Raw genomic sequence first — 14,055 nt, forward strand, 5'->3', positions numbered from 1 at the left:
TCATAAGGGGTGAAGCTTAAGTAAAGTTAGGTTAGCGACAATCGTTCATAATTCATTTAAAGTTATCTTTGATGTAATATAACAAGATTTTTTTCTATATTAATGACTGATAAACATCTATAGCTGAGCGAAACAATTTTGTTAGCATCTCTTGACTTAGGTATGAGGTTGTGATTTATGTATAACATCGACAATGTTTACCATGATCAGAATCGTCTATTTTGTAATTCACCATTTAAAAATCGTTGAACCATATGATTAACGTTATCAAAGTATTAGTTAACTGAATAACATAGCTCGTCTATTTATTGAATAATCGTTAGATAATTAAAGGATTTCGAATTTGGTTGGTTTTTGGCAAGGTTCATCTTTAATTGATTACTAAAAAAATATACGATTTGGATTATCGTGCAATATTGTAGTATGTCAAAAAGAGCCGAGAAGATAGAAGGAAAATAGGAAAGTTTTGCAATGATGGAATAATGATATATATCCCAAATGCTACTTTTACCATATATTTGCGTCATCTATTTAATAGAGATGGATCCCACCCTGTTAGTGAGCCCTATTTTTATTGGAGAGATGATACAAATGATGATACAAATATGTGGTAAGATTAACATCACTCACCCGAACAAAAAAAAAAACCAATAATGTCATGATACAACTCTGTTGTTGTATGCGAGAAGTGCTTTTTCCAAAAGTTGTCCAAAAGTTTTGGAAGCATGAAAAGGGGCTTTACACGAAGAATGGAATAAAACAGTTTATGTAGTTTGGGTTTGGGTTTTACATGTCCTTTTAAGAGAGAAGGAGCTACAGACATCACAAAATCTGATTGACATTGAATTTTAATATTTGAAGATTGGGTTTTATACACAAAGATCCCTTTTTTTTTTTTTTCTTTTTTTTTTTTCTCTCTCTTCAAATTAACACTTGAATTAAACAAGAAAACAAATTTAAGTAAATAATTCACTCAAAATTCTTAAAAGCTAGGCAGAGATAAATTTATGCCTATCATCATCTTGAATCCCAAACGATATCTGCCGAGTCATCTTTGGATCTCTCACAGGATAATTGGCAGAACAATGAACAGCAGAAGAGGAAGAAGAGAGGGATTTTTCTCGAAAATCTTTTCGAATTCCCCATAATACTGCACCACATTCTTTCATGGAGGGTCTTGACGGTCTTAGAGGTGCAAGGCACTGTTGAGCTAGCAACAGGATTTTCTCCAATACCATGCTTGACGCCGGATTTCTCCGTAGCCTTGGATCCATGACAAGTATCGCATCTCCTCGTTTCAACATTTGGATTGCCTGCAGATGTAAACAACAGTTCATTTGTGCTCCGATAATCTATAGGGATCGGAAACTTTCTTCACCGGTCTCATGAATTTGAAGCTAAAGGCACATGCATTTTCAATCTTTACTAGAATTATACAACTACTAGTTGTAATTCGAATGATCAAATTCTTCTGTTTCTAATTTTGGAATTTGCTTTGTCGGGTATCTATGTGTTAACATGGTTAGGCTGATGTTTGGTTCGTACCACTTCTAATGCCTTATCTTTGTCTATAACACATGGGAACAGGACGTCTGAAGAGGAGGATGAACTGAGCCACCGCACCTGTAGCGGTTTCATTTGATGAGTGTTTCATGTGCAAATGCAACACAGGAACATGGTGGATGTTACTAGAGCATGAATGACAAAATGTCTAAAGTTCAACAGAAACATGTGATGAATGTCGGAAGTCAAAGAAATCGGGGAGATTAAGAGTAAAACAAGACTTTAGCGATGGCTAAATCATGTAAGGTGGAAATATGGGAAGATTTTACCGCAAAGCAACATACAGAAACAGACATCAATCCCAACAAATTTCCAGCTTCATATTGGTTTAGTAATGTAAAGAATGCTTAATCAGTTATACTCTTACCCATCTTGCTGTTATTCTTTCATTGCTTGGCTTCTGTGGTTCGATGGGTCGTCTTCCTGTCATAAGTTCTACAAGCAGGACACCAAAGGAGTAAACATCACTCTTTTCAGTGAGTTGATAAGTCTTGAGGTACTCGGGGTCCAAGTATCCTGCAGTTCCTTTTATTTGAGTTGAAATATGAGTTGCATTTGGGTCTGCAGATGCTCGTGCAAACCCAAAGTCCGCCACTTTAGCCCGAAGTTTCTCAGTGATGAGGATGTTTAAAGATTTTATGTCTCTGTGGATTATCGGAGGATCTGTCAAATACATGAGATGTTTTAGGTTGTCAAATTCCCAAGTCTAATCAAACTAATTGGGAAGCAAAATGAAAAAATCTTTATCGGTCGAGTACTCTGGATCGAAAATGATATACATACCTGTATACATGTGAAGATAGGTGATTGCATGAGCCACATCAATAGCAATGTCCAAACGTTCCCCAGTTTCAAGTTCATTTCCAATGATACCTTCATGAAAAGATGACTATTTTTATAAAGAACATTTCTGTATCGAAGTACTACGTTATTTCTTATCTAACTCTTTTTGTTATTTGAAATTTTGAAGTAACATTTCCAGTTTCTCAGCGGAACTTACATATTCCACCTGATGAACTTATGTCTAACAGATACTCGGGTACTAATTCTGCTCTCCGGCTTATACTTGCTAACCCAATAAAGTTACATAAGTTTTCACAAGACTTACCATCCAAATGTTCGCGAAGCGTTCCATTAGCAACGTATTCAACCACAATAATCCGCTCATCTCCATGCTCCAGGTATCCATATAACCTTACCAAATTCAGATGCTCGATCGTTGACAAGGTATGTATTTCATTCTTGAACTCCATTGCTAAGTGCTTGTCGGACACAGCCTGCGCAAACTTCAAGTCGTTATGCAAGCTAACAGAAAATGACATTAACTATTGTCCGAACCATGCTTCACCAATATCCATACCTTCCGGGCACGCTTTACAGCGACAACAGATCCATCTCCGAGCCTTCCCTTGTAGACGGTTCCAAATGCACCGTGGCCAATCTTATTCGCGGGAGAGAATTTTTCGGTTGCTTTGAGAATCTCTTCGTAGGAGAAATTCGTCATCTCAATTAATCCACTGGCAGAACTAGTGGACTGTGAGAGCTTAAACTTTGACGAGCTCCTACTCCTAGTCTCACTCCCTGCCGAACGATCAGTTGAAGCTGCAGGGCAGAAGAAAACATCAACAAAACTACTCAATGTTCGACTTTTGAAAGCATTACGGGCTGGTTAGGTACGGTTGTGCTTTAAAAAAAAACTGCTTTTGTTGTGCTATGAAAATAAGCGGTTGTAAAATAAAGCAGTGTTTGGTAAACTTTTTTTATAAAAGTGCTTTTGAAAAACAAAAAAAAGCAGCATTTCAGTGTTTGATAAATTTTTATGTAAAACAGACTTGAAAAAAAGTTGATTTTTCAAAGCTGGGTTTTGCAGCTTTGTGTTTTTGAGTTTTTTTCATCCAAAACTGTGAAAAAAAGCTGAAGCTGAATGTTTACCAAACATAAAAAAACTGTTGATAGCCACTTTTTTCAGAATCAACTCGGTACCAAATTAGGCCTACATCTGCGTACAATATCTACCAAGCTGCAAAACACATGATCTTAGTCCATTTGGAAATGCTTCTACAGAAAGAACATCTACTCAAAAGCACTTTCATTCAAACTACATCCAAATTTATCAATAAAAATCCAAAGCATGTCTGGAAGAAAGTGCTTTTAGCTATTATAAAAGCACTTCCAAACATGTCTAATTTTAGATTTGTGCAGAAGCAACACGAAAGTTGAAAACTTACACGAAATCCCTTGGATTCGAGAACTGTTTCTTCTTGTTTCAATCACAGCAGCAGCCTTTCGCTGCCCGAAGAGAACTTTGAAAATCCCGGCAACCTTCTTCACCGCTGCCCTTATACGACTTGTTCGATGCTGCTGCTTAATTTTGTTCTTGTTGGCATCTTCATGCTGCAAACTGGATAATTGCTTCCTCTGATTTGTTTGCAGGTTGTGAGGACCTGGCGTTCTCTTCATGGCCACAAGTTATGGAGTTTTTGGGCGTCCGATGCGGATTTTGATCATCTCTTTTGATGAAACGAAACCAACATGGCATTTGTTGCTTACATGTTTTTATGATTCTTACCTATATAATTTTAAGTCCTAAATTTTGCTTTGTAAGACTGATTCAAGTGATTAGTAATTTAATCGTGATTCCGTGTTTTGATTAAGGACAACTCAGCTACAGTAATTTGAATTATCAACGTTATGATTTGGTCAATAGAAGAATTCAATAATATGTTAATAGTGGTTGCCAAAACGGAAAAAAAAAAAAAAAAAAATATATTTGATCGGCGAGAAATTTTTAGTTGTGACGAGAATACAAATGGTACACTAAGGCATGGTGGAAATTTTTTTTTTTAAGTTATTAATTTTTTAGCACACATATCCCACTATTTGTTTAATGACACATGATGTACCATCCCATATACCAATCACACTGAAAAATCTCTCCAATGGAACAATATATTAATAGGTTGCATCTCCATTCCCGCACTCCCTTTTTCTTCTGTACGCCCATTTCTTTTTCTAACCATTTGATTGAATAAAATAAGAAATAATTAAGAAACATCCACAGATGGATGAATGCAAAAGGTTGGATTGTGTAAATCATTTTCCTTTGCTCAAATCTTCATTTTTAGCGTTCATTTTCAGCATGCGCTCGTGACTTCAACTTTTTACTTGATATATCTAAAATAACGATATTGATTTGCATTTGGCTATCACTCGAAAAAAAATGCTATCATCAGTCGTTCATGCATGTGTAGATATTAACCGAAATCAATCAATGAGGAATAAGAGGAAAGAATCCGGCATCATACCTCCGGAACATATTTATACATATCTTTTACAAAATTTGGTAACCAGAATCCCCATATGCACCTGAAACAAACTACTGATGCATGAGGAGGAGGAACACTACTAGAAAATCCACTGTACACACTTTGGATTCATACTATGAACAAAAAGGTTATTTATCGATACAACGGATGACTTCAAACGATCTGTACCATTCGTCAAGTCGCTTTCCAACAAACTGTCCAATTCCATAAGACAGCTCCATTAGTTACAGTTGAAAACGCATCGTCTCATCATCATCAATGGATGTTTCACCAGCAGCCTTAGAATATCATTAATGAACTGTCAAGCAAAAGTCAATCCACATGCCATTAGGGATATAAAACTGTCAACCCATTAGGAGTATAAAACCGTGTAATGTTTAAACGGTATAACAAAGCAACGAATTGGTCATTAAGTCAAATCTCCGTAATTCCTAATGGAAGTTTAAAAGCGGGGTGGGGGCTTGGACGGAAAATCAAGTTTGAAGAAGCAATAACAAGTGATACTTACTAGGTTCATCAAAATTTACTCTCTCTCCGGTAGAAAAGACGTTGTAGAAAAGGGCAGAAAGAATATATAAGAGTGATGTGAGCAATAGAAATCCTTGGAAAGAACCCACGAGTTCAACAAAGAAACCAGCTCCAACTGTTCCCAAAATGGCAGCAAATGTTCCCGCGGTATTTGAAATTCCTAACACAACAAATAACGGGATAATATCAAATTTTACCAAATAAACAAGTTTGTATATTTCACTAAGCTTTGGAAAATTAATAAACTGAATTCTACTTTTACATACCATGCAAAACACCAGAGTACTGTGGAGCGATCTCCTGGTTAAAGAAACATAATAATTAAGTCACACCAAACAAATAAAGTATCAATTCTGGGTACTAACTACTAACAAAGAGTTGACTTTAACAACATTCACTGTGCCAACCTGGAGATTTACAAGAAAACCAGAGTGACTAAAAGATTTCAGCCCGACTGCTAAAGTAAGCCAAGCAGATGCGACTGCTGGACTTTTTGCTGTAACTAAACCCACAAGAGCTATCCCAGGGCCAACGAAACCAATTGACTGCAGAGAAGGAACAATATTCACATTCAATAAGATGACTAGAAATTCAATTCATATATGACATTATAGGATATAAAATTTTTCTTGAACAAAGATCTACTTTGGCTAGAAATTTAACAGTCCCCGGTGATGAGAAACATGTGATAATACTAAACTTCAAGATTACAAGTATAACCTTCTGCAAATAAGCTCAAAATATAGAAGTTTCCTTCCCATCTATTTTATTGATCATTCTATCCATATTTGAAGTGAGAACGGATTATCCATCTTTAAGTTTAATGACTCGTTACAGTAAAAAACTAGTACATAGACCGCATTTCCTTGACATACCTGCATGATCTTTCGAGTCAAAGTGACACTCGTACCATTTCGTATCAATATGTCTGACCACAAACCACCAACATATCCCATGACCGCCATGACACTCCATGGAACAGCACTAAACCAAGCTGCTTGTCTGAGGTCAACGTGGTACACCTGGAGTAGAGAGTCAAGCATAAGCTACACAACCCTCACAATAGAAAGGGAAAAAAGAAAATACAGTTAAATATTAGGCCTTACAGAGTTGAAGTAAATGGGCATCCAGGAAAGAATAATGAAAAAACCCTGCAAAATTTGAAAAAGGAAACAAAAATAATGAGTCCATGCAAGCATATATAATTTCCATACAAGGATACAAAGCAAATATGAATTCACAATAACTATCTATAGGAATTTTGTCCCCGATTAGATGATGTTATATTCAACACATTTTAAGGTCACTAACAATATGATTCTCAGAGTAAAATAACCTGACATGAGATGTATATGCATTACCCAGCTGTGCATGGCATTCGCAACTATTATGGACCAGGTTGGCATTTTAGAGAGCAAGCGCCTGAAAGGAGGGATCACTTTGGCTGTCTTAGGTTTATTCTCCACCAAAAAGGACTTCTGCCCCTTGTTCGATATGTAATCCAATTCATATTTTGATATTTGAGGATTTCGGTTAGGAGTACTTGATGTTGCAGATAACCACACCAAAACCCAAAGAAATCCAGATAAACCAAAAATCACAAATGGTCCAAAAACACCACCTTGTGACATAAGGATTGGAGAAAGCATGAGTCCTACTGCACTTCCAAGCTGAAACCCAGCCATTGCAAGTCCAACAGCTCTGGCTCGTTCTGTTGGAGGAAACCACCTGAAACACAAAGTTCACACCTTGATCAAAGCTCAACCAACAATTTAACTGAAAAAGAACCCGTGCGTCTAGAAGCACATCATTAAATTGACTTTAATGCGATTGATAAATCAAAAAACGAAGTTTAGAGACCACCGTCACCTCGCTACCATGTTGTTCATGCACGGAAGAGCCACTCCTTCTGCAATTCCAAGGAGAGCTCGCATAGCAAGGAGAGCCCATAGAGAAGTTTCCGCAGCCCACGGTGTAAGAAAGGTAGCTAAAGACCACAAAGCAACCCCCCATGCCATGACTACCTTACCACCATAATAGTCCACAAGTGTCCCTCCAGCTATGGGAGATACCATGTATCCCCAAAGGAAAGATGACTGCCAAGCATTTTTTCAAAAGAGTATTTCAGCTTCCCTACTATCACCATATCACCAAAAACAATTTCTAGATCGATTTTGTTGAAAACCCATGAGTTCAACAGTTTTAATTTAAAAATAATAAAGAAATCATTTTCCGCATGCCCATTTTCTCCTTTTGCACACCCTGTTTATTACGTCTCTTGATTCTCGTTAGATTTATTCAGTCCGCATGCTTAAATAAACATGGGTGTGCAAGGGGAGAAAATAAGTGTGGAAATTACTTTCCGTAGTCATAATAAGATCATGAGAATAAATTGAGTCCATTGATTCAACATCTACATATTTAAACAGCTTCTCAATATTCAAATCACCAATTATTTGATTCAAGTTCAACTCTTTGGTGATTTGGACCAGTCCCTCAGCTGAAGGCATTAATTTCAGAACTTTTTATGCTCATATACTTCATAAATTCAAATAAAATCATTTCAATAAAAAATTAAATTAAATTAAATTTAAAAAGGAGAAATGAGGAGATAACTACCTGAACAATACCAGCAAACGAGCGGCTCCAGCCATTAGAGAGCGATAACGGCACTATCGCCACCGACATCACGACACGGTCCGCATTACAGAGAGCCAGCGCCAAAGCGAGCATCGCCACAACTTTGACCCGCTCCGAAGTGATAAACTCGGCGAAACTCGGCGCCTGAACTTCGTTCTCCTCCGAATACGAACCGAACTGAGCGTCGTTAGAAGAAACCCTAACTCGGTGGGGGGCAACGGGGCGGAGCACGGCCGAGTCATGCCGCAGTCGAATTCTCTGGAGCGAGCTCGCCGACGAAACGTCTCGGAATCGGTTGTTTCGGTTCCGTGAGTCGACGAAACGCGGAGGGATCGTGAACTTCGATTCGGGTTTCGTAACGTTTCGGTCTGGGGAGAGATCGAGATAAGAAGTTCGGATTGCGGAGGCCATGGTCAAGTGCGTAGTGGCGGAGAAAGTCCCAGTCGCCAGTGAGAGTGTCGACGGAAATCGCGTGTTTTGATAGTGCCAAAATTACGTGGACTGCCCTCCTGTTCTGCAAAAAATGTTTAGAGCGGGTCTGTAAATTCGGAGAAAGTTTGAGGGCTGAAGTGGAAATCTATATTATCAAATCATTAATTTTTGTAAACCGGTAATTATTGCGGGAGTTAGGTACTGAAATGATTTTTCACTACCTTTTATTGGAAGAGAATCCTCTCTAAATCCACCTTAGGAGGATTATAAGAATCTTCAATGTTTAACTGTTTATCGTACATTGTGTAATCAGTTTTTATTAGATATTATTTGTGTTTAATTTTAAATAAAAAAGTCAAATGATTTCTTATTGCACAGTACGATGAATGGATCCGGATTCCATTTCATTGTCTACATTTTGGGTTTGGGCGATGCTAGATGCGTCAACTAGTTGTGGATCACATGATTAGATTTTTATGTTAATAAAGGATGAGGGTACAAAAGGGTTCCATGCAGTGATGGATCTAGAATTTCAAGATCGGGAGGTCCCAAAATAAAAGTTCAAAAAAAAAATATTAGACTAGTTTAGTTCCATAGCACTATTTTTTTATTGAATTTGGTTCATTGAATAATCAAAATTAATTAACCACATCAAGTGGCTCAATGGTAAGGGTGCGGATTTTGGCTCTCAAAATACAAAAAATAGGGAGGTTTCGGGTTCGAGGCTCCAAGCTAGTGAGTCTGCTTGACTGTGGCCAGGAGAAAGCTGAAATGCCTCTGTGAGTCTTCTAGGTCCCTAGAAGGGGTGGATAACCGTGGCTTGCCACTAGTTGTCCCGCTTTTAAAAAAAATAAAATAATAATAATCAAGATTAATCTCAAAGGTAATAAAAGTATAAAACCAACAAATTCTTCTTAACAACATAACGCATCAATTAATGACTCTACAAAGATGAAATTTGTTAATGTAACATATATATTACAATGGGGAGTTGAGATTAGAGTCTAGGTTTGAAAAAACTTAAATGAATTTGGAAGAAATAAATTTAGGCAGCTAGAGGTGGTGGAACGGCAGATGGTACTTGGGGCTGGGGTAACTTGAGTTTAAAGTTGAGAGGTTGCGACGATTTGGAGGATTAAAACAAAAATTAGAAACCTCATCTTCTTCGTTTTAAGCATTGCTGCATGCACATCCATGGAGGCTTCGCTGCACCTGCCCAAATTGTTGAAGGGTCCCGAAGGTCGATTACAAATGTTTCTTCAGAGCTTCCAGAGGGTCCAGGACCTCCCGGGTCCCTATATGGATCCGCCCATGGTTCCACGTCAAAGCATCAATCAGTGGTTAGGTTAGGTTAAGGCTTAGAGCATCTTTGATTATATTCTTTAAATAAAAACTCCCACCAACATTTTTAAAGACTACGTCAAATGAGTTTTCAAGTCTCTAAATAAATATTATCCTCAATGGAAGGTTCTTATAGTTTAGTAGGGATTAAAAGATTAAAAAATCATTGATCTAAACAATAAGAAAATTAAAATAAAATAAAATAAAATAAAATAACAAGAAGCTATCTAGATCTAAACCGTTGGTCTCATCGGTTGAAAAAATAAAAAAATACAAAAAAAGCCTTCACGTGGATTGGGCGAAGGGCCTCTGTCCCACTCAAAATCAACATTGGGCTCCACTCAAGAGTTCCTGTGGACTCCCTATATGTGGAGATTTTTGAGCAGTTTCTATACTATAGGGACAGCTGCTCCTTCCCATTGGAAGTCCCACAGTCCTTATATATAAGGACATAGAGCTATAAGGACAGCTTTGAAAACTCTCAATGGAGATGCTCTTACCACGAAGTCCCACCGTACTTAGGGCTTGACTGTTGACGGAGATATCAGCGCTCACGAAGTTTTAAGCTTCATAATTTCTGCACCTGAATTGAAATCGTTGCGCATAAGTTTGTCTGTTGGTAGAACCCATAGCTATAGACCCGAATCCATTATTGTGGAACATTTTCTTTTCCAAGTGAAATCCCTCAGCATATGAAAGAGTGAAAAAGTGCTTTTGAGTCTTGTACTCCTTTCATCACAAGGAACAATCGGGAGGAACAACTGTCATTGTCATTCTTCAATATGGATCTCAGAGATGGCAACGATTTCAGTGAATCAAGCGATTTTAGCACACACAACGAATCTGAAATAGTGTGGAGAATGCATTTCAAAGGTAGAGAGAAGAACCGTAACTACCATAACTACTTAAGTAGGTCTACGAACACTAAAGAATAATATTTTCTAATTATACTAGAAATCGTATAAGAACTTGTTATAATTGGATTTATTGGATTGTTTCATCAACGGTGTTGGGTCAGAATAACTTTTTGACTCTGCGCCAATGATTCGCTTATTATTTATTAGTGAACAATAATTGAACAATTCCTTCATAGAGATAGAGGACATAATTCACATGGATATAGTGCATCACAATAGCGGCAAGGATAGGAGATTGACCCATATACGTGGGAGGTTTGGAACCCAACAAGCAAGAAACGTTACTTAGTTTAGGGACTCGTCCATCTATTATTGATGCCCCAAGCTTGAAAACCGTGATATTAAGCTGGACGTTGTGTCAAATAGCCCACTGCATTGATGCAACGACCTGCCTTTTCCAACCGCATAATAGCGCTTCTGGCACAAGTTTGCAATGTTTCATCTCTCTTTTGGCACATTGTTTTGAGGCAAGTACAGGCATACTCTTATTCATTTCCTTTTGAGTCGAAATATATCGCGTGCACAAAGAAAAGTTGTTTGTTGTCGAACCTCAAGACTATCGCCGTCCAAGAATTCAAGGAGCGGGAGGTTGAGATGGAACTTGCAGAGTATTTGCTTAAGAACGGTAGCATTAGAAGATTTGGAATCAATACGAGTCATTAGATGGCCAAACATGAATGGTAAATACAAAATGTTTCAAAGGAAAGGAACCCTATTGAGATTAAAACTCAGAGTTTGCTAGAACCAAGTGCACGGAACATCGAAAGTCGACCTTCGGCAATAATCTCCCCTGTTGTTTTGTTTCTCAAAACTACAACCGTTCCGGTATAACCTCCTCTTTTTCCTAATCTTTTTGAGGTGATCTCGAGCTCGTCCTGCAATTTGACATGAAAGAAAGAAAGAAATATCGCATGCTATAAGTCATTTCAGGAACATCCGATAAAATTAGGATGAGACAGAGAGATCGATTGTTATAGAAACAGAAATTGCAAAACAAAGTTTTATGCCAAAAGAGAACATTTGCAACAATACCGGTGACACTTCTACACAATAGGGGCGGAAATTCGCCAAGAAAGTCGATTAAGGGTGCTGAACTGACTGAAATTTCATACGGAAAAAAGGATTTGAGGGAAAGGCTTTGCTTACATCAATCTTCGCTGTAGAAAGATACGAGATAGACATGTCGATTGTAACAATCATAGGGAGTCCCTCGCCATATTCTAAAGAAATTCCAACGACATCGATAAGGTTTGCAATTGCACCATTTGCCAAGTTTCCACTTCTATCCTGCAAACACAATTGAGAACAAAAACTAAAAATTTGACATATCAAAACTCAGAACTGTTTGGTTGAGAGGGTCTAAGAAGTTCAAATGGTTATACTAAGAACTTGGTTCAAGTAATGTGACCCTATGGCATGCTCAATCCTATTTCGGGTGGAGATACGCTTACACAAATTACCTTTCAACAAGCAATTAGAGGCTCTTAAACGTATCTTAGTTCCCAACTAGAATGATTAACACGTAATCATATCACATAGGCAACGCAAAAGTAGTATATGAAACTTCCATCCTCATGGTGAAATACCCTTGACACGTAGCGCCTTCTAATTTATGGCCGTTAAGTGTCACACGAGAATAACCTAGCTTTGATATCATATGATTAAATTAAATCATCCAATCCAAAATTAATTGAAATTCAACTCCATTGTGAGAACACTAATAGGCTTCTTATAAATTTTTAGATTTTTTATTTTATTTTTTATAAAAACGATATATTTACATTAAGAAGCGAGGGGAATAAATTGGTTCCGAACTGGACATTTCTGAGAGAGACTCTCACCTACAAGTGAACACGAATGCCAATAATGCGTAGTAATAAGTGACTTATGGATTCTTAAATTAAATTGATTAAATTGATTAAATAAATAAAAGTAAGCATAGGTTAAATTGTAAATTTGCAAATTGCCCCTAAATTGTAAGGAGAAATGATCGTACCAGTGCAAATGTTGAAAGAATTAAGAAAATTCATATAAAATTAACAACTAAAAACAATTAAAATACAGCTTAAATTACCTACATTTCAAGCTAATTTTGGCTTTTGATGATGATTTTGCTAATCCAAATTTCAAGAAATGTAAACCAAAATTTACTTGCAATCGTAACCAAACGAGGAGGGAAGCGAGTTAATTAGATGACTTACGGTGAGGCGGGGAGGGACCTTGAAAGAACAGACGACGAGTCCGGGTTCGACTCGGACGACTCGGATTCCCGCAAGGGCGAAAGCGTCGAAGAAGCTCTTTCCCTCGCCGGCTTGCCGTTCAGGAACAGAGAGTCGCGACACGGCCTCTGACTCGTCCGGCGTCAGCCCCAGGAACATCTTCGCCCTCTCCATATTAGTACTACCTCGTTCATTCGGATCCATCTCTCACGAGTCGCGACTCGCTCCGGGCATGGTTGGAATGTAAAGAGCAAAAGACCATTATGGCTGGAAGAAGTAGGTACGTATTACGTAAGAGCAACAACGGGCCTGTGGGTTTCCATTGGATCTGGATAACTGTGAACTCGTACATGGGCCACAGCCCATCATTGTTTTGCTTTTGAAGTATCCTAAGAAATTCTCAAGTCCGGCGGAGACAGTAGTAGCAGCGCTCGAATACTAACCAAATAAATATTTTCTGAGCATTATGTATATTTTTTAATAAAGAATAGATGCGCTTTGATATTGTCGAAAATGTACGTTACATGTTTGTACGTTCTGTTTAATATCAAAGGCACATCAATAATATGTTATGTTCCATGGTTGAACAAATGCTAAACCATGTACGTAAGCGTACGAAATGCGTAAATGAAATCATTTCCGTTTGTACATTAATAACTCTTCGAACGAGTTAAAGAGTGAACTTTCTAGACCCCTGCATTGAAGAAGAACGGTGGCGCTCCTGCCACAAGTTCGCAATGTGACATATCTGTCTCTTTTGGCCCATTGTTTTGAGGTAAGCACCCATGTTTATTTCTGCAATTTTTGAGTTGAAATAGTCTCACGTGCACAAAGAAAAGTTTTAACTTATGTACGGATTTATGTTTAATAAATACTTAGAAAAAGCGTAAAATAGGATTTTAAGAGAAATTTTTTAGAGGATTCTAAAGAAAAGAATACCAATAACATATATTCGAGCAATAAATGATATGTACGATGAACTAAGGACTGCAATAAGAACTCATGAGGGCCCATAATCATAGGGTTATACCAATGTTCAGCTTTAAGTCCTTATCTTTTTGTATGGGTAATGGATAAGTTAACATGACA

The 14,055-nt window shown here is 37.7% G+C and overlaps 3 protein-coding genes across 3 annotated transcripts; all 3 read right to left on the bottom strand.

Moving 5' to 3' along the window:
• Positions 1-757: 757 nt before the first annotated feature.
• On the bottom strand, positions 758-4,158 carry LOC137743579 (calmodulin-binding receptor-like cytoplasmic kinase 2). Its single transcript, XM_068483502.1, has 6 exons — positions 3,792-4,158; positions 2,924-3,165; positions 2,672-2,840; positions 2,347-2,436; positions 1,931-2,226; positions 758-1,313 (listed from the first exon to the last, which is right to left on the bottom strand). The coding sequence occupies exons 1-6, from the start codon at positions 4,021-4,023 to the stop codon at positions 990-992; spliced, it is 1,353 nt and encodes a 450-aa protein (XP_068339603.1). The 5' UTR covers positions 4,024-4,158; the 3' UTR covers positions 758-989.
• Positions 4,159-4,842: 684 nt separating this feature from the next.
• LOC137742420 (probable anion transporter 4, chloroplastic) lies at positions 4,843-8,560 on the bottom strand. Its single transcript, XM_068482280.1, has 9 exons — positions 8,037-8,560; positions 7,287-7,513; positions 6,779-7,145; positions 6,524-6,568; positions 6,293-6,439; positions 5,825-5,962; positions 5,684-5,717; positions 5,398-5,577; positions 4,843-5,187 (listed from the first exon to the last, which is right to left on the bottom strand). The coding sequence occupies exons 1-9, from the start codon at positions 8,466-8,468 to the stop codon at positions 5,180-5,182; spliced, it is 1,578 nt and encodes a 525-aa protein (XP_068338381.1). The 5' UTR covers positions 8,469-8,560; the 3' UTR covers positions 4,843-5,179.
• A 2,796-nt stretch (positions 8,561-11,356) lies between these two features.
• On the bottom strand, positions 11,357-13,207 carry LOC137742574 (uncharacterized). The gene is made up of 3 exons (XM_068482482.1): positions 12,949-13,207; positions 11,894-12,034; positions 11,357-11,622 (listed from the first exon to the last, which is right to left on the bottom strand). The coding sequence occupies exons 1-3, from the start codon at positions 13,168-13,170 to the stop codon at positions 11,476-11,478; spliced, it is 510 nt and encodes a 169-aa protein (XP_068338583.1). The 5' UTR covers positions 13,171-13,207; the 3' UTR covers positions 11,357-11,475.
• Positions 13,208-14,055: the final 848 nt, after the last annotated feature.

This window comes from Pyrus communis, chromosome 8 (assembly GCF_963583255.1).
Source record: "Pyrus communis chromosome 8, drPyrComm1.1, whole genome shotgun sequence".
Lineage (NCBI taxonomy): Eukaryota > Viridiplantae > Streptophyta > Magnoliopsida > Rosales > Rosaceae > Pyrus > Pyrus communis.

What these genes read in the sequence shown, in the direction of transcription:
- LOC137743579 (XM_068483502.1), bottom strand. Translation starts at nt 4,023, where the DNA reads ATGAAGAGAACGCCAGGTCCTCACAACCTGCAAACAAATCAGAGGAAG. An exon ending in TCGAATCCAAGGGATTTCGT is followed by an intron (nt 3,166 to 3,791) that starts GTAAGTTTTCAA and finishes TCTGCCCTGCAG; the next exon opens with CTTCAACTGATCGTTCGGCA. An exon ending in CTGTAAAGCGTGCCCGGAAG is followed by an intron (nt 2,841 to 2,923) that starts GTATGGATATTG and finishes AAGTTTGCGCAG; the next exon opens with GCTGTGTCCGACAAGCACTT.
- LOC137742420 (XM_068482280.1), bottom strand. Translation starts at nt 8,468, where the DNA reads ATGGCCTCCGCAATCCGAACTTCTTATCTCGATCTCTCCCCAGACCGA. An exon ending in TGACTCGAAAGATCATGCAG is followed by an intron (nt 5,963 to 6,292) that starts GTATGTCAAGGA and finishes CCTTCTCTGCAG; the next exon opens with TCAATTGGTTTCGTTGGCCC. An exon ending in GTTTTCTTGTAAATCTCCAG is followed by an intron (nt 5,718 to 5,824) that starts GTTGGCACAGTG and finishes TTCTTTAACCAG; the next exon opens with GAGATCGCTCCACAGTACTC.
- LOC137742574 (XM_068482482.1), bottom strand. Translation starts at nt 13,170, where the DNA reads ATGGATCCGAATGAACGAGGTAGTACTAATATGGAGAGGGCGAAGATG. An exon ending in AGGTCCCTCCCCGCCTCACC is followed by an intron (nt 12,035 to 12,948) that starts GTAAGTCATCTA and finishes TTGTGTTTGCAG; the next exon opens with GATAGAAGTGGAAACTTGGC. An exon ending in TTTCTACAGCGAAGATTGAT is followed by an intron (nt 11,623 to 11,893) that starts GTAAGCAAAGCC and finishes GTCAAATTGCAG; the next exon opens with GACGAGCTCGAGATCACCTC.